Raw genomic sequence first — 18,391 nt, 5'->3', positions numbered from 1 at the left:
AAGCACAAATGTGGCAAAGAAAAAAAAAATCCAGATTTTAGTCTTGCATGTGTTTTAGTCACTTAGAAGACATGGGAACTAACTGATGAGAGAAACTACAGTTCTTTATAGATACACAGAAGGTCACTGAAGTCAAAATTACTTTCCTCAAGGCTACACCATTTAGTTTCCTTATCAGAAAAAGCTTTAGATGAGTTAAGTGTGTAAAATATATGTGTATTAATGAAAAATATCACTTTAGGACAGCATTATATTCACTCTAGTAGCTCTAACTAAACATACTCTTCCTGTGTTTTAACAAAAATATTCTTAAATCGCTTGATAGGCCCATACAAATCCAGAGGTAAGAGTAATTTATCCTTTAAATTTATGACTTTCTTACACAAAAACTACACATAAAAGTTGTCAGCCAAATGAGGCAGTTTTATAACTCAGTTTGCTATCCACAAGTGACTAAGTTTCAACTCCGATTTCTATGGACTTCTGAACTAGATCCCTAGCAATATAGGCTATCAAGGATGCATGCATACGTTACAGGTCAAGAAACATATGGACTGTAGAATATTCAGTGGGAGGCTTAAAAAAAAAAAAAAAAAAAAAAAAAAAAAAAAAAAAAACTTACAGGGAAAGGCTCCTTCCAGCTGGCACCAACAATTGACGGCCGTATAATGGCTATATTTAATTTTGCACCTTCCTGCTGCACAACATATTCTGCTAAGGCTTTTGTATATGTGTAAGTATTAGGCCTGTCTCCTATCAGTTTTGGAGTAATGTCCTTCACTAGACCATCATCCATCCACCTAAAGAATCAAAAGAACAAAGACTTAATTACTGTACAGTTCACTTAAAGGAGTACATAAGTCTGAAAGAAAGCAGAGAAATTAAAAACAAGCTTATCAAGAAAAATGCTTATGACTGCCTCATTTATTTCAAAACAATCATAAGAAATTGAAGCTGTATAGTTCCACTAGAAGCAATGTGGACAAAGAATGGCATAAACACAGGCAAGGAATTCTGCTGTAGTGTTTACTGGTAAGTTTTTCAAATTGTATTAGGCAAAGCTTTGAAGTAATTTAATACTACCACTTCAAAGCTCTGTAACAGCCCTAGTGACCAATACCAGATCATCCCAATGAACCCAATGAATTTTAAAACCCAATAGCCTGATTTTCAGAAATGCTTAGCACCAATTTCCACTAAAACTAACAAGTGTAGCACTTCAGAAAAATCAGTCCTCAGATAAATCAGAACTTTTGACACTGGTATGCAAGCACATATATGTAGGTTGTACAGTAGTGATGTTCTGCAGATAATTTACACCAAGCTCAGTTCTGCAATCTGTACAACTCCCTCAGATTTCACTTATGAGAAACAGTTTCCTTTATTTAGAAGCCAAAGCCTGATCTCATTAGAAGCAAAAAATAACAGAGTTGAACAATATCAGTATTTAGCCCTTAATGCTCACTCTGTTTAACAAACAGCTCTCTCAGACTGGAGGTAAGTAAAGTGTACTGAAAGAAGAGTTTGATGTCAATTTCAGGAAACTAAGGGCTCGTATATATTAGAAATCTTGCACCAATAAGGCTAAATTGATATCCAACCCACTACACTTAAAACAGATTTTAAAAAAAAAAATCACTTATCCCAAAGCAACACTGGTACAAGCATAATTTAAACCTGCAAGTGTATCTAAAAATAAGGGCTTGCACTGGTGTAAGTTATTTAGTTATTCTGGTTAAAGTTTTCATATACAGATCAACCCCATGATGTTTAGAAACATTGCAATGTGCTCTAGAAATTAAAGTTTATTTTATGAATTGAGTTAAAAATCTGAAGGATTATTTTTGAAGGAGGAAGAATTTACAGGAATTTTTATTAAACGGCACTATAAAGAGAAGAAAATGAATACAAATTGAACTCAGATCAATAAAGATTCTCAAAAGCAACAGATCACTGCACAAGAAAACCCACAACTGAATGTACTGCACACCACCACATTTCCAGAAGTTTATAATTCAACTGCAACACAAAGATTGATAGGCTAAAATAAATATCCAGTAAAATCCCAGAACTGCTTGGAAACTTGGTTTAAACTAAAAGCAAAACGTACTTTTTAATACGTATCAATTCACAATTCACTCTCCCCCATTTTTCTGTAGTGCTTTAATTCATACCATATTTAAAAAAAGTAGTAAGGGGAGTAGAGTGCATATTTGATACACAATTAGTGGACTTGGTCCATTAGTTATGGCTAATGATGAGACTGCCATCTTCAAGATTTTATATTGCCACTTATTTTTCTGCCTACCCCCTTTCTCATTTACATTTTCTGCTACATGCCAGCTATATATGTTAAGTCATTTCCCAATTTTCTTGGCTCTTCCAAGATGATGTTAAACATATTTGGAAAATCTAACACAGTGAGCAATGTGAAAAACCCTCCTATAGGTATAGGGTGAAATTGAGAAAAGTCATGTTAGGTGGTGTATAATGAAGGCTTGTCTGCACACAGAAGTATAAGCCGTTTAACTTAAATCAATTTTTTTTTAAAGTAAAAAATTTAAGAAGTGACACCTTTATTTAAACCAGTGAAATTGTGTGTGTGTAGACCAGGCTGACAGCTTGCTTACACCTAGTTAGATCACCTTACAAGGGAGCCTAAAATGGTTTAAGTTACATACTAAACATCTAGAAGGTGAAAACTGAAATAGACCACTTCTTACACCTTGTCTAGACTTGCTGAATACATTAGTATCTATTAAAAACAAATGTTAACGCCTTTAAGAATCAGCTAGTATTGGAAAAATCAGTGGAGACCATAACCAGCTAACATGTTTTTAAAAAGGTTATTAAACTGTTTATACCAGGTTTTTCATAAATTTTGAGCCAGAGAAGGGACCACAGAATAAAAAAAAGGCCACAGCACATTTTAAACAGCACTTAAAACATTGAACACTCTCTTTAGATTAGGAAAAAAGGTGTTTAAGGCCTTGTCTGTACACACTCCTCTTGCTTTACCCTTCTCTTCTGGCTCCTTAGTATTAGTTACAATTTAGGTCCTCTTACATTTAGTGAGCCAAATCCAGATATGATGTGAAAGGGTGTATGTAATTAACACTTTGGTAGGTTGGCCTGGATTTAGAGGGTTAAAAAAAGTAAAGCAATCTAAAGGGAACCTAATTTGATGCATTTTAAATGTTTTTCAAGGTGCGGGTCAGAAATTTATAGTAATTACAACTTAGTTTAGCCCATAAAGAGCTCTTCCCATGCTTTCATATGCAGTCCTCTCCAGCTCGTCTTTGCAGAGAGCACTGAACAGGTAGCAATCCCGCCACACTTGGACCCAAATTCTGCCTTGCCATGTACACATGCAAACCCGCAATATATTTAATGAGAGCTGCATACACATCAGGTAAATTTCATCCTTATTTTCTAACTCTTTACTTCATCCGAATGCCTCCTGTTTTTTAAACTTAACCTAGTCCTGAAGGTTCTTGCACTTTTAACAGCATCCTGCAAAAATGTAAAACCACCCTTCCTTCATGGGAGGGACCTGGAGAGAAAACCACAAGGGAAATTATGGTAGCACAGGCTTGATAACAGGTAGTTCACAGCCCCATCCCCTGCTTACAGATGTTTTGGATGGATGTTTCTAGGCACCATGTCACGGAACAATGGCTGCCAATGTTTTTTGGTCCATTTTCTGTCCATCTTATTTGTTTAGCACCTATTTAGGTTTTTTGTTTTTTTTAAAGAACCAACCTTGATATCTTTTCCTATGTTGTTTTGTGGCTCCACTTCTGTTTCCCACTCACTAGTAGGCCACACACTGTTTGAACCAGGACTATCTCAGTGAGGCTGTTGTGTTCTTATAGTCACTGAGTGCTGCAGGTTCCCTGGTTGCTGCCTTCACTTGCAGCCCAATTTACATGAACTACTCCTGTACCCACATTAGTGCCTGCTATAGATTCAAGCAGCCTTCAAAAAGCCACTTGCTCCTTTAGCCACACCCACTAGAGCACATTTGCAGTGTGCATGCACAGGAGAGCATGTTGCACTGCCAGTCAAATGACCCCATATCCTTTTCTCTTTTTCAAAGCCCCCCAGTGCTTTTCTCCACATCCCCAAGTTTGTTCTTCAGCTGAATTCTGCAGACAATTATCCAGGTTTTCAGATAGTGTTTCTATGCAGTAGCAGACCAGCGGAAATTACACCGAGTCGTCCTCTACCAACAATACCCCAGTAATAGTAAAGGAATTGGTTTCTGGATCTGCATTTCTGAAAAACATGATCCATTTTCAATCAATATATTACTCCCATAACTAGTTATAGATTTATAAGTGTGCTGTTAACTAAGTATCTTGTTCTGGGTGCCAAACAAAGAAAGGGATAAATTGTTCTCTAACATACCTACCTATAGTTCCTGTTGATTGCACCCTAACATTATCTGAAGAGCACATATGCATGTGCTATAAAGCCCAAATGGTAATCTGATCTAATCCATTTGATGCGAGTATTCCAGATATTTTCCAAAAGAGTCACACATCAAAAAAAGACCAGAGATTGTGTGACACTTGTGCTGGCTTAGTATCATCAAGTTGTTAGGTTCCAACAAAACCAGGGGTTGTGGCAGTTGGTAGAATGTAACATGCACTTCATTGTAACATACATTTCTATTGTATTTTACACAAAGTTTTTATTTACATAGTCCCAACATCTAAAACATCAAGAGGATGCTGAATTACTTCCACATTTAAATAGCTGTCATGCTGAGAGTTACTTATTTCTAAGCTTCTGAGTACCAGTCTGAGAAACATTGGAATAACTCCTCTTTATACAGAGTGACACATGGCAGCAGGATTACCTAACTCTAACATTAAAAATGAAGGGAGTTACTTATTAGAACAAGTACCAAATGCACACAGTATTCATTTTGATATGCATTTCTACACAGGGTGAAAGGATTTAAAATTAAAGTGACGTAAGTCACCAATTTTAATTATGATTTAAATCAGGAAGTAGAAAACCTTGATTTAAAATTGATTTTAATCTGGTTTTGCATTTGAATTTTTAGTTATTTACCCTAAAAGAAAGTTTAGTCTCCCGATTGGTAATCATTAAAATGAATTAACTATTCACTATTAACTATCTGCAATTAACTATAGTCTTTAAAAAAAATTGCTTCTTTTTGATTACCAGGAGGACACACTATATTTAACTGCACATTTTAAGCAATTATATAGGCTAACATATTTAGTCTGTCTTAATTTTTACTTTATTTTATTATATTAAGAAATGCATCATTCACCATTTTCTAGTAACTCAATTTCTTTAAATAAACTCCTGACTTGTGTCAAACTCCATTTGGATAGAAAGTGAAATTAAATAAAATGCACAAACATTTTTTAAATTGTTTATTAAATAAACTACATCAAATTCAATTCAGGCCTTAATTCTTTAAGATAGATAATGCAGTATCATTAAAATGTGTTTTATAGAGGACTTTTCCATGATAACTTAACACTGAGGTCTTATCTATTTTACCTGGGCATTAAAGACCCATGGTTTGGGTCTTAAGGAAAAAAGATTTATACAACATCTTGACAACTGTTGTTAATACTAATTATGCAGCCACTTGTGATGCCACGACATATGTTGCTTTACACAAGACCCTTCTTTATCAGCTATCCAAAAAAAAAAAAAAAAAGTCTTTCCTCCACCTCAACCAGCTTTTAGTTTTGCCAAGTTTTTCACACATTAAATTAGTTACATGCTAGATTCTCACCAGCCCAACACCTTTTTCCCCTGTATAGGCAGTTATAAAATTTTTAAAAAGTAATTCTACACTGCCATTTGGAAGCTCCCAAATAATCAACTTCTATAAACTGATATGAGGATTAAACTCATTTCAAGATTCTTATTTTACAGAGGAAGTTAGTGCAAAGAGAGTACAGTGATCATTTAGATATATTTAATTTTTCCTAATTGGTAAAGCTAAGTTTCTAGCTTCATAACTCTAACCATATCCTGTCTGTCCTTATGTTATTGGATTAATACATAGTACTTTTATCTGTAGCTTCAGATTAGCCCAATAATGCATGCAATCAATTTACTTCACAAAGGATTCACAATCTTTCATTACCCAGGCTTCTAGTTACTTGGACAAAATCCAGCAAAGCTCCAGTAGAAAGCAGTGTCTTATTTCTTTATTTAAGTGCATGCTTGTCTGAACTCTGATCCAATGGCCTTTCAATCATGTGCTAAACAGACTACCCAACCCCTAACTTTCTTTGTCTATGAAGTATTCCCAGCACAATTAACCCATGCCTCCAGATTAATAAAAAAAAAGAATTTCTACAAGTGCTTCTTAATGTTCCAAAATAAGAAAAATTGCAAATGTCTTCCTGTGAAAAAAGTTTTTCTACACTAGACTATTTATTTCTATTACCTCTGCCATAACAAAGACAGCCTTTTTGAAAGGCTCATATTCTACCCACAATCATCCTCCACCTTACATTTATGAGATCAAGTTGAGATCCAATTAATTAGAACCTAACCAAAAAATAAATTTGGACAGTCACCTTAATGAGAAAAATTGCCACAAAAATTGTTAGGGGGAAACAAGGGCAGTTATAGTACTTGAAATTACTCTGAGGAAAGATATCAACTTGAAATCTTTTTGGACCTACATTTATTGTAGAAGTAAAACAGTGAAAAATGGACAAGAAAAAACACATTTATCTTCAATATTTGTTACAGTAATCTGAGGTTAATTACTGCAAAAATTACACCGTTGTGAAATTTATTACACTGGTGTCCCTTTAATTACTATCCATGGGTATTCTTTATTCTCTTTACTAGAATCAGATTCTCTTTTCTTCCCTACTGAAATCAAGGCTACTAAAACTTACTTACCTTACGTTTTATTCCAACTCACTTATGCTTTTTGCCTATCCTCTGCAGCAGCACCAGAAGATTAAGTCACCAGAACCTAGGACTAGTTACAGTTGGCCAAATGAAATCTTTTGTGCGTCTTATAGATGGGCAGCTAATTTTGGCTTGTTTATTGCTTTTCCTACTTGATCCTAGGACTCAAACATTACTGTATTTGCCACAACTATACCACACATCTTAGTCATAGAGAGAATTTACCCTTCATATAGTTTTGTTGTATTCATTGATGTTTGTTGGGCAGGAAGTGTATTGTACTTTCACAGTTGGAAGGGGGCTCTGTCTGCTCTGGAGATATCCCCTCACAGGAGTCAGAAAAACAGCAAGTTTAGTTCTGGCTATTTCTGACATCAAGAATGCAATCATGCAATACAATCGTGCAATGCAATACATCAAGAATGTTCTAATGCAAGGAGCAAGAGGTTACCCATCCTTTGCAGTCTCCATCGGCCATCACCACCACCATTCATGGCCAAGCAGTCTGCAAACAAAAAGTTTGCTTCTACAGACTATTCTTACTCTAATGCAGTGTTTTGAATCCAGGTTCAATTCTTGAGTCCAAATTTGATTTTTTTTTTTAAACTACTCCTATTTCAAACACAAAAATAAAAATATTACTCTTCAATTTCTTTTAAAGAGATTATGCTTTAGTGAATCAGAAACTGAATTTAAAACCAGCAACTTTAGAATACTTTAGGAAAACAAAGATTTGTTTGGTTTGAAGTTTTGCTATATTTTATTTTTATATGCTACAGTATAAACATTTAACTTCATATTGAATTGCTAAATAATAGACACTATTTATTAGAGTTGCTTGAGGAAGTTTTATAGGGTTGCCAGTGCTTGAGGGGGTTTTAACTTTTGGCATCTAATTATAGGTTTAGTTTGATATATTGAATATTTATCATTTGGCTTCAAGGAGGTAGTACTCTGTATGGAAAAACAGAGCAGACATTTATCTTTATTCTTGAGTAAGTGACCTAAAATAAGTCACAACCTTCCTATACCTTAGTTTCCTCATCTGTAAAATGGAGATAATTGCCTCACCCATGTGTGTAGTTTTTTTATATTATGCTTTTTAAAGCCTTTTATCAATGTGTAATAGTATTGGAGAAGACTACAGCAAGTGGGTGTGGATTAGTCAAGAAAAGCTATAAAGATTCAAAACATACTCTAAAGAACCTATCAGTTTCTTGGGGTCAACAGGGGGTGGATATATGATTTCTTCAATGTGCTTTCGATTGCAATAAGCGTATGCTGTTGAAACATGCATGAACACCTCCAAATTCTTCATTCGCTGGGCCAAGATGACAAGCTGTTGTGTGGCAATCACATTTAACTGAACAGCATCTCTGTTGAAGAAAATAAACAAATGAAGATGAGTAAGAGTAAGCTGGTCAGAGAATCATAAATTGAGGTGAAAAGTCCCATGTGGTCCTCAATTCAAATCCCCCTACCAAGGCAGACTTGTAACATTTTCCCCATATTTTGTCTGGTCGATTTTTAGGTGTCCCTAGTAATGGCTTGCACCACTTTCTTTGTAAAACTGTTCCACAGTCTTAGAAACCATAATATGGAAGGTTCTTAATACTCAGTCTAGTTTTCAATAATTTCATGCCACTGTTTCTAGTCCTATCCCTATGTACCATCTAAAAAACATTCCTCGGCTTACATGGCATACACCCTAGTCAAGTTACAAAAGTCTTTATTTTCCTAAAATAAAATCCTTCTCAACTAAAAACAAGGGAGTGAAAAATGTTTACATGACAATCTATAATTTCTAGGCTCTCTTGCTTTCTGCACTTCTGACCCTCACACAACGTGTCTAACCCAGTATCAAAAGATATTCATGTATAAACCTGCAGAGCCATCAACATCAGGCAGTCAACACATCAAGCTGAGCAAGATCTGCCCTGGTCAATACTTCAGTGGGAGGTCTCCAAAGACTTCATGTTGGCAAGTCAATAGGTGATATTCTCCCTTCTGAGTCAGTGCTCAGGTAATAACCAGATATGGGGGGAGAGGAGGGGAAGGGGAGGAAGGATGGGCATTATGCTAGTTAAGGGGGTCTTGTATAGAAGGAAGGCAATCAAAGATACCAACATCTTGATTGCTTCTTGTCATTAAAATTTCCATGTCACTTTCTGAAAAACTAGGGATGAATCCAACTTTAATTTAGCTTGGTCTGGGCTGTGACTTTCTGGACACACAAATTTCACCTATAAAATTTCACATAAGCAAGATATTCTTTCCAGTTCTATTATATTACTATGGGCTGTTGCCTTCTTCCCCTGAGCTAGTGGCATTTCAGTAATACTGGAGGACTATTTGTAATGTTATCAAAATTTTGTTGGGATAAAGTGCTATATTAACATTGAATGCAAGTTTTTGAGGGTTTTTTTTTTTGCTTTAACGCAAGTAGAGTTACACAGAGATGACAGTTTTTCAGTAATCTCATACCAATTTTTCAAACAAGCCCCACCCCATTGCAGCAAAAGCACAATCATTTTACAAAATGTTAACTAGTATTAAAAAAAAGTATTAAAATTTTTTCATAACCTATTTTGGCTTCAATCTTCAGCTCTTTCAAAAGACCAAAAGAATTGGCACATGAAAAATTCTCTGCATTTCTAACTTAGGAAATGGAAAAAGTTCTGAAACAAAGTCCAAATATGTTCTGTGCCTGTTTAAGTTCAGAAGTTGAATACTTTGAGCTTGAGTCAACTCTCTGGGTGCAGGAGAGAGATGAGGCAGAGATTCAACAGCAGGGAATTAAGTTCTGACCAAGGGCTTCTTAGGGGGATCGTCAGCGAAGACTGCCCAAGAGAAATGCCAGTTCAGCACATTTCCAGTTGCCCTTCCCAGCCAGCCCCACCCACTTGTGTTCTGCTTCAGGGGATTCCAGAACTGCCAGCAGAGTGGAAATTACAGGAGGCTTGAGGCATTATGTCCCCACTTTAGAAGGATTTTTCACTACTGAAGGCCTCTGTAAACCTAGCTCTTTAGCTAATTCCTACATTGGAGACACAAGGCAATGGCCTAATTACAAGAATTTGTGAGAAGTATTAAAAAAGGGGGTTTGCTCATTTTCATCATGTAGCATTCCCAGAGGGCCATGATCAGTATTTGCAGGGACTCAGAAATTAGGGTTTCCTAACCCTGCCTTTCACTCTTATACAGCCAAGTTTCTTTCCCTCCTCCTTCCTGAAAAGAGATCTCGTAGCAATCTTTTCCTAACAAAGTCAAAAATGTACTGTAACATTTCAACATTAAAAAAATTCTATTAAAAATGGATATACCAAAGCTTACTTTATCTCCTTTGCTTTTGTTAGTCCTTTTCTTCAACAAAAGTCTTCTCCTTAAGCTTTCAGTAGTTTTCCCTCAATCTAATCTCTTTAGAAACCTTCCTAGTAGTTTTCTCCTCTTCCCCTTTTTATTTCTCTTATTTCTCCCCACACTTCCTCTAATCTGTATTTCTACCCCTCTGCCATTACTTTCTTCTTCTACCTCACCACACATCTTCTCTTCCCCTGAACCCTCCCTTAGCATCTATTTGATTCTCTGACCCCCACTGTCAGGTGAAGAAGCAAGAGCTAGAATTTTATCCCCACACCTTGAGGATGAGAGCATTTTTGTTCTCAATACACTCTTACCTTCCAAAAAGGCTGACCATGAAATTACATATACACACTCACTCTTTTCATTACCTGGTTCTTAAAATGGGTAGTGGTTCAGCTCAACTGCTGAGCCAGGTGCATCTTGCTCTAGCCCATCCACATCCATTTATCACCCATCAGCTAGACTCATTACGGGCCATCACAGCAGGAGCTCACAAGACACATGAAGGTGCCAAGACCAGTATAAGCAGCAACATTACTTAACTTTCTTATCCCTGTACCAAGCCTGGGGCTTGACACAATCTTCATATTGGTCTTTCCCTAACAATGGCCCTTTATACTCATCCTTGAAATTCTAAGGGTTAAAAAAAACAAAAACAAAAAACACTTTCTTGGGGAGTTTCCTTATACAGAGGAAAAAATGAAATTGACCCCATATGGAGTGATGCCAAACACACAAAATAAAACTCAGGAAAAAACAAGTTTTCTTTGTATTAAGCTTTATACTCACCTCAGTGTTTCGTTAAATCTGACTGTAGCAGCACAATGGAATACAATATTAATGCAGTCTATGAGCTTTTCTTTGTCCTCCTCACTAAGGTCCAGTTCAGACTTCGTAAGTTCACTAGTAACTGCTATTATTTTCTCTTTAAATTCAGGCTGTTCATCTCTTAACCTGTCAAAGAGCTGTCAAAAGAAAATCAGGACTAAAAATAAAATTCACATAATGATTTCAGAAGTGAGCACTTTAATTTTTTTTTTATTGTAGCAGAAGGGGTAATTAACTAAAACAATATTTTCTGGCTATAACATGGAGTTATACTTCCTCAAACATAATGGATATTAAAAAATATAATTGTAAAATTTCATATCACATATCAGCATGAGTTGGGATGGGAAAGTTATTTGACTGGCAAAGCAGCCAGTGAATTATGCAGGTCATTCCAAGTTAATGATAAAGCTGAACATGCATGATGCTTCCCTTCCCCCCCCCTTAAACTTTATTTATTGGAACTACTTTTCTTGTCCGTAAAGCTAAATTCCTTAAGCTCCCACAAGTCCAAATGCTCAGGACTCCAGCAGAGCCATGGAAAGCATTTAAAAATTAACTTCAGTAGCTGTAATCAACTTACAGTCTATCATCTCTGGCCCATTCAAGGCTAAAAAGCAAAAAACATTTTACCCTATCTTCCACGTAGAATACTCTCATTTCTAGACCTGCAGGATTCCAGATATCAGTCTTTAATTCCATGACATTTAGGTCTAGAAGATGTGTTGCTGACCCAAGAATGAACACACGCCATGGGTTTAAACCAGGTGTCATTCTGGGGAGTTTCACAATAGAGAATGAATGAATAAAACCCCCACTTCTCTTGCAGGTAGTTTCAAAAGAGACGGGAGGATTTAAGATTGCTCAGTGGGTTGGAATGTCAGAGTAAATCCCAGGAAAAACAATTTAGTAGGAAGATGAAAAAATGACGCTGTTAGAGAGGTACGATAAATGTGTTCATCACATCTGTATTTTATCACATGGATTACCACCATATAGTTGGTGTATTACATACAAATACAAAATCTTTGTCTTCCCTCCCCCCCCCGCACCATTAAATGCCCAGAAAATTTACAGGGATAACTAACAGAAGTTCCACATGCTATGTTTTAATGTATCAGTACAACAGAACCTTAGCGTTTATGTCAATATCCCAGTCATACCGGAAGTTCAGTTTAGATTAACAATGCTTTGAACAGAACACCATATCAAAATGTTTTAGTCCAACATCAGATTAACAAAAATGCAAGAAGCCTGCAGTTAGGTAACAGCTACTACTACTGAAAGCGTTATTCAAAAGACTGAGCTTTCAAGGTTGTGCTTCATGAAAAAGGGGCATAACTTTCCCAAGACACCTAATTTTGCAAACCAAGTAATGGTGATGTCTATGCTGTTCAAATACTACTTTTTGAGCATATAAAGTGCTACTGGAAAACAGAGTTAAAGATGCCAGATGCTGTGTAGCAAAGAACTTCTCTAGACCAGTGGTGATCAACCTGTGGCCCATCAGGGTAATCTGATTGTGGGCCAAGAGAGATTTTGCCGACGTTGACCATCCGCAGGCATGACCCCCCGCAGCTCCCAGTGGCCACGGTTCCCGGCCAATGAAACTGCGGGAAGCAGGACCCAGCACATCCCTGCAGCCCACCGCTTCCCGCAGCTCCCATTAGCCAGGAACCAAGGCCACTCGGAGCTGCGGGGGGTCATGCCTGCGGATGGTCAACGTCGGCAAAATGTCTCGCGGCCTGCAATCAGATTACCCTGATGGGCTGCATGGTTTCCCACTGCTGCTCTAGACAACTGTGTGCAGATTTCCTCACATTTACAGACACATCAGAAGTTATTTGGTCATTCAGACTTCTCTGAGCTTAAAATACAACTGCTATTTTTATCTATACCACTATATAGGTCAGTGCATGGTAGTAACAAAGCTGAAAAGAACGATTAAAAAAAAAAAGGAAAGACTCCTTAGTTTCTGTAACCAAATAGCAATTGAAACAGTAAATGAAATCCAATGAAGTGGCTAAGCGTCTGGCTCGGATTTAAATGCTCCTGAACTCTTGATTCCTGTATCCTCATAAGGAATTGAGAACATTGATGCTTCTGGATTTAACAGAGGTTCTTCTTTCCTCAAAGTTACTGCAATGGGAGTAAGAAGTTCGCTGAAAGCCAATATTGTTACATTGAAGGCATGAACTGATAGTTAATCAGTTTTCTTTAACCAGTTAAAATGGGGAAGAACTGGTTGAGAATTTGAAAGTGGAAGGCAGCCGAGGTGAAAGTGATCATGAAATGGCAGCACTCATGATTCTAAGGAATGGTAGGAGGGAAAACAGCACAATAAAGACAATGGATTTCAAAAAGGCAGACGTTAGCAATCTCAGGGAGTTGTAGGTAAGATCTACCTGGGAAGCAAGTTTAAGGGGAAAAACAGTTGGAGAGTTGGCAGCTTTTCAAAGAGATGTTAAGGGCACAAGAGCAAACTACCCCACTGAGTAGGAAAGATAGGAAATATGGCAAGAAACCACCCTGGCTTAACCAGGAGATCTTCAATTTTCTGAAACTCAAAAGAGTCCCACAAAAAGTGGAAACTAGATGAAATTACAAAGGATGAATGTAAACAAAACACAAGTATGTCAGGACAAAATTAGGAAGACCAAGGCACAAAATGAGATTAAACTAGCTAAAGACATAAAGGGTAACAAGAAAACAAAAACATTCTACAAATACATTAGAAGGAAGACGACGACGACGACAATGGGGTAAGCCCATTACTCAATGTGGGGCGGGGGACAACAGAAAATGTGGAATCAGGAGAAAGATCTTGGAGTCATCGTGAATAGTTCTCTGAAGACGTCGGTGCAGTGTGTAATGGCAGTCAAAAAAGCAAACGGGATATTAAGAATCATTAAAAAAGGGAGAGAGAATAAGATGGAGAATATCTTATTGCCTTTATATAAAGCCATGGTACGCCCACATCTTGAATACTGCGTACAGATGTGGTCCTCTCATCTCAAAAAAGATACACTGGCATTAGAAAAGGTTCAGAAAAGGGCAACTAAAATGATTAGGGATTTGGAACAGGTCCTGTCATAACCATAAGGATCGCCTAAAATTCCTCCCTACCTTTAAGGGGTTAAGAAGCTCAAATAACCTGGTTGGCACCTGACCAAAGGAACCAATGGGGACAAAAAGATACTTTCAAATCTGGGGAGTGGGAGGGGGGAGAGAAGAGAGGCTTTGTTTTGGTTCTGTGTTCGTTCGCTCTTGGGATTAAGAGGGACCAGACATCAATCCATGTCCTCCAAACCATTCTGAACCAGTCTCTCATATTACAGAAATTGAGAGTACAGCCAGGCAAGGCATATTAGTTTCATCTTTGTTTTCTCAACTTGTGAATTTTCCCTTTGCTGGAGGGAAGTTTATCCCTGTTTTGTTGTAACTTTGAAATTAAGGCAAGAGGGGGTTCCTCTGTGTTTTTGTGCGTCTTTTGTTACCCTGTAAAGTTATCTTCCAACCTGATTTTACAGAGGGGATTTTTACCTTTTCTTTCTTTCTTTTTTTTTTTTTTTTTTTTAATATATAAAATTCTTTTAAGAATGGATTGATTTTTTTTCAGTGTCCAAAGATGCAGGGATTGGGGTCTATGTTCACTTTGTAACCAATTGATTAGGATATTATTCTCAAGCCTCCCCAGGAAAGGGCGTGTAAAGGCTTGGGGGGATATTTTTGGGGGAACAGGAACTCCAAGTTGTCCTTTCCCTGATTCTTTGTCTTAATCACTTGGTGGTGGCAATATACTGTTCAAGGACAAGGTGGAATTTGTGCCTTGGGAAAGTTTTTAACCTAAACTGATAAAAATAAGCGTAGGGGTCTTGCATGCGGGTCCCCACATCTGTACCCCAGAGTTCAGAGTGGGGAAGGAACCCTGACAGGTCCCATATGAGGAGAGATTAAAGAGGCTAGGACTTTTCAGCTTGAAAAAGAGGAAACTAAGGGGGGATATGATAGAGGTATACAAAATCATGAGTGGTGTGAAGAAAGTGAATAAGGAAGAGTTATTTACTTGTTCCCATAATACAAGAACTAGAGGCCACCAAATTAAATTATTGGTTTAAAACAAATAAAAGGAAGTTCTTCTTCACTCAGTGCACAGTCAACCTGTGGAACTCCTTGCCTGAGGAGGTTGTGAAAGCTAGATCTATAACAGGGTTTAAAAGAGAACTGGATAAATTCATGACGATTAAGTCCATTAATGGCTATTAGCCAGGACGGGTAAGGAATGGTGTCCCTAGCCTCTGCTTATCTGTGGATGGAGATGGATGGCAGGAGAGCGTTCACTTGATCATTACCTGTTAGGTTCACTCTCTCTGGGGCACCTGGCATTGGCCACTGTCAGTAGACAGGATACTGGGCTGGATGGACCTTTGGTCTGACCCAGTATGGCCGTTCTTATGTGGAAATGGCAGAAGTGCTAAATGACATTTTTGTTGCAGTTTTCACCAAAACAGTTAGCAGCAATTGGACATCTAACATAGTGAATGCCAATGAAAATGAGGTAGGATCAAAGGCTAAAATAGGGAAAGTACAGGTTAAAAATTAGACAAGTTAGAGATCTTCAAGTCACAAGGGCCTCACGAAATACATCCTAGAATATTCAAGGAGCTGACTGAAGAGATATCTGAGCCATTGGTGATTATCTTTGGAAGATGGGAGAGAATCCAGAGGACTGCAAAAAGGCAAATACAGTGCCAATCTAAAGACATAAGGACAACCTGGGGAATTACAGACCAGCCAGTTTAACTTCAGTACCTGGAGCAAATAATTAACCAATCAATTTGCAAATACGTAGAAGATAATGAGGTGATAAGCAATAATCAGCATGCACTATCAAGAACAAATTGTGTGAAACCAACCTAACAACTTTCTTTGACAGGGTAATAAGTCTTGTGGATGTTGGGGAAGTGGTAGATGTGGCATATCTTGACTTTAGTAAGGCTTTTGATGCTGTCTCTCATGACCTTCTCGTAAACAAACTAGGAAACAACCTAGATGGAGCTACTGTAAGGTGGCTGCATAACTGGTTCGAAAACCATTCCCAGAGAGTAGTTATCAGTAGCATATCGAGTGGGGTCCCAGAGGGATCAGTCCAGTTCTGTTCAACATCTTAATTATTTAGATTTCGCATACAGAGTATACTTAAAGTCTGCAGACAATACCAAGCTGGAAGGGGTTTCAAGTGCTTGGGAGGATAGGATTAAAATTCAAAAGGATCTGATCTGGACAAACTGGAGAAATGGTCTGAAGTAAATGGGATGAAATTCAATAAGGACAAATGCAAAGTACTCCACTTAGGAAGGAACAATCAGTTGCACACATACAAAATGGGAAATGACTGCCTACAAAGGAATACTGTAGAAAGATCTGGGGGTCATAGTGGATCACAATCTAAATACGAGTCAGTGTAAAGCAAACATCATTCTGGGATGTATTAACAGGAGTGTCGTAAGCAAGACATGAGAAGTAATTCTTCCTCCATACTCTGTGCTGATTAGGCCTCAACTGGAGTATTGTGTCCCGTTCTAGGCACCATATTTCAGGAAAGATGTGGACAAATTGGAGAAAGTCCAGAGAAGACCAACAAAAATGATTAGAGGTCTAGAAAACATGACTTATGAGGGAAGATTGAAAAAAATTGGGCTTGTTTAGTCTGGAGAAGAGAAGACAGAGGGGATATGACAACAGTTTTCAGGTACATAAAAGGCTGTTACAAGGAGGAGGGGAAAAAATGTTCTCTATAACCTGTGAGGATAGGACAAGAAGCAATGGTTTTAAATTGCAGCAAGGGCATTTTAGGTTGGACATTATGAAAAACTTCCTGTCAGGGTGGTTAAGCACTGAAATAAATTGCTTAGGGAGCTTGTGGAATGTGCATCATTGGAGATTTTTAAGAGCAGATTAGACAAACACCTGTCAAGAATGGTCTAGATAATACTTAGCCCTGCTATGAGTGTAGGGGACTGGACTAGATGACCTCTTGAGGTTCCTTCCAGTCCTGTGATTCTTCCCACAACCCCTCCAACTGTACTGGGGCAGGGAGAGGCTGGAAGCCAATAGTCAGCAAGGTGTGTCCAGGAAGCGCCCTTAAGAAGGGTCTTTCAGTCATTCCTCCCTACTGCCACCAATTTCTCCAGACAAGAAATTCTTTAACAAAATAGTTCATTAACAAGGGAGCCAAGGCTGTTTAGTACCTAGTAGCCTTCCAGAATGCAGAAGTTGACAGCCAAAACACAAACCTGTGGGATCCAGCAAACTCAAACACATGTTAAGATAATGCCTGATACACCACATGCCCCGGAGAGTCTTAACTCAGGCCTTTCCAATTGCTTCCCCAGGGAGCCCCTCAAGGAGAGTACAGTTAGAATTGTGTGACTAACTGATTTGTCAATTTGCTGGCAGTTCTGGAAGACTGAAAGTTGATCAGTTCAATCTGAACTGAATTAGAAGTTTCAGTGAATTGAAAATATTAAAAACATTTAATTTCAAGCTTGTTGTTATTAGTTGCGTCTTGATATAACCTTTAGCCCAGCAGTTAGGGCACTCATCTGGGATGTGGGAAACCCAGGTTCAAATCCCCACTCTGGAGCAGAGACTTGAACACAGGACTCCCTGATCCTATGTGAACATCCTAACCACCAGGTTACATGGTATTCTGAGGTGGGTGTCTCAGTCTCTCCTGTTGAAACTATTTCACTTTGTATAAATACATAGATATACATTCAGTGAGAGCGTCTATAGCTTGGTGCAGTCACCTGGGAGGTGGGAGAGAAGGAGACCCCAATTCTTGTCTCCGCTTCAATTAATATTTAATTGTGTTGTGTTTCAATATTTATGAAGTTTTGTTTCAACAAAAACAATGCAAACTGGACACAAATTCATGAAATGTTTTATTTAACCTGAACTCACTTTTTTAGGGGGCGGTGGGAAGAGGGAAGGTTTCAGACAAAATAAATTTGCCAGACTAATTAGAGTACTGCATCCATTTCCAAGATAAGGACATCAGCAGGGAGGATGAAGAAGAGCAACACTGGTGAAACTTAAGTTCTTAAAATCCATTGATTCTTGCTCTGAGGAGTTCCTCAGAGCAATTTACTTTGGCTCTCACTATGTGACTCACTGTCCAGGGTGATGTATACCATTTACAGTTAACAGTCCCTAGAACAGTAGTATAACAGAAGACAGGAAGGCTTCTTGGGAGCGTTTGAACAGGAGT

General features: G+C 37.9%; 1 protein-coding gene across 2 annotated transcripts in view; it reads right to left on the bottom strand.

Moving 5' to 3' along the window:
• The window catches only part of FAR1 (fatty acyl-CoA reductase 1), a 74,930-nt gene that overhangs the window by 24,593 nt on the left and 31,946 nt on the right, over window positions 1–18,391 (bottom strand). For both annotated transcript variants that reach the window (XM_038405582.2, XM_038405581.2), the window contains exons 3-5: window positions 11,080–11,255; window positions 8,124–8,303; window positions 623–800 (exon numbers count right to left, since the gene is read on the bottom strand). In XM_038405582.2, the coding sequence (XP_038261510.1) occupies window positions 623–800; window positions 8,124–8,303; window positions 11,080–11,255 (534 nt within the window). The remainder of the gene's footprint in view (window positions 1–622; window positions 801–8,123; window positions 8,304–11,079; window positions 11,256–18,391) is intronic.

This window comes from Dermochelys coriacea, chromosome 6 (genome assembly GCF_009764565.3).
Source record: "Dermochelys coriacea isolate rDerCor1 chromosome 6, rDerCor1.pri.v4, whole genome shotgun sequence".
Classification (NCBI taxonomy): domain Eukaryota; kingdom Metazoa; phylum Chordata; order Testudines; family Dermochelyidae; genus Dermochelys; species Dermochelys coriacea.
The sequence above is the reverse complement of the archived record's forward strand: the minus strand, read 5'-3'. Positions and strand labels throughout refer to the sequence as shown.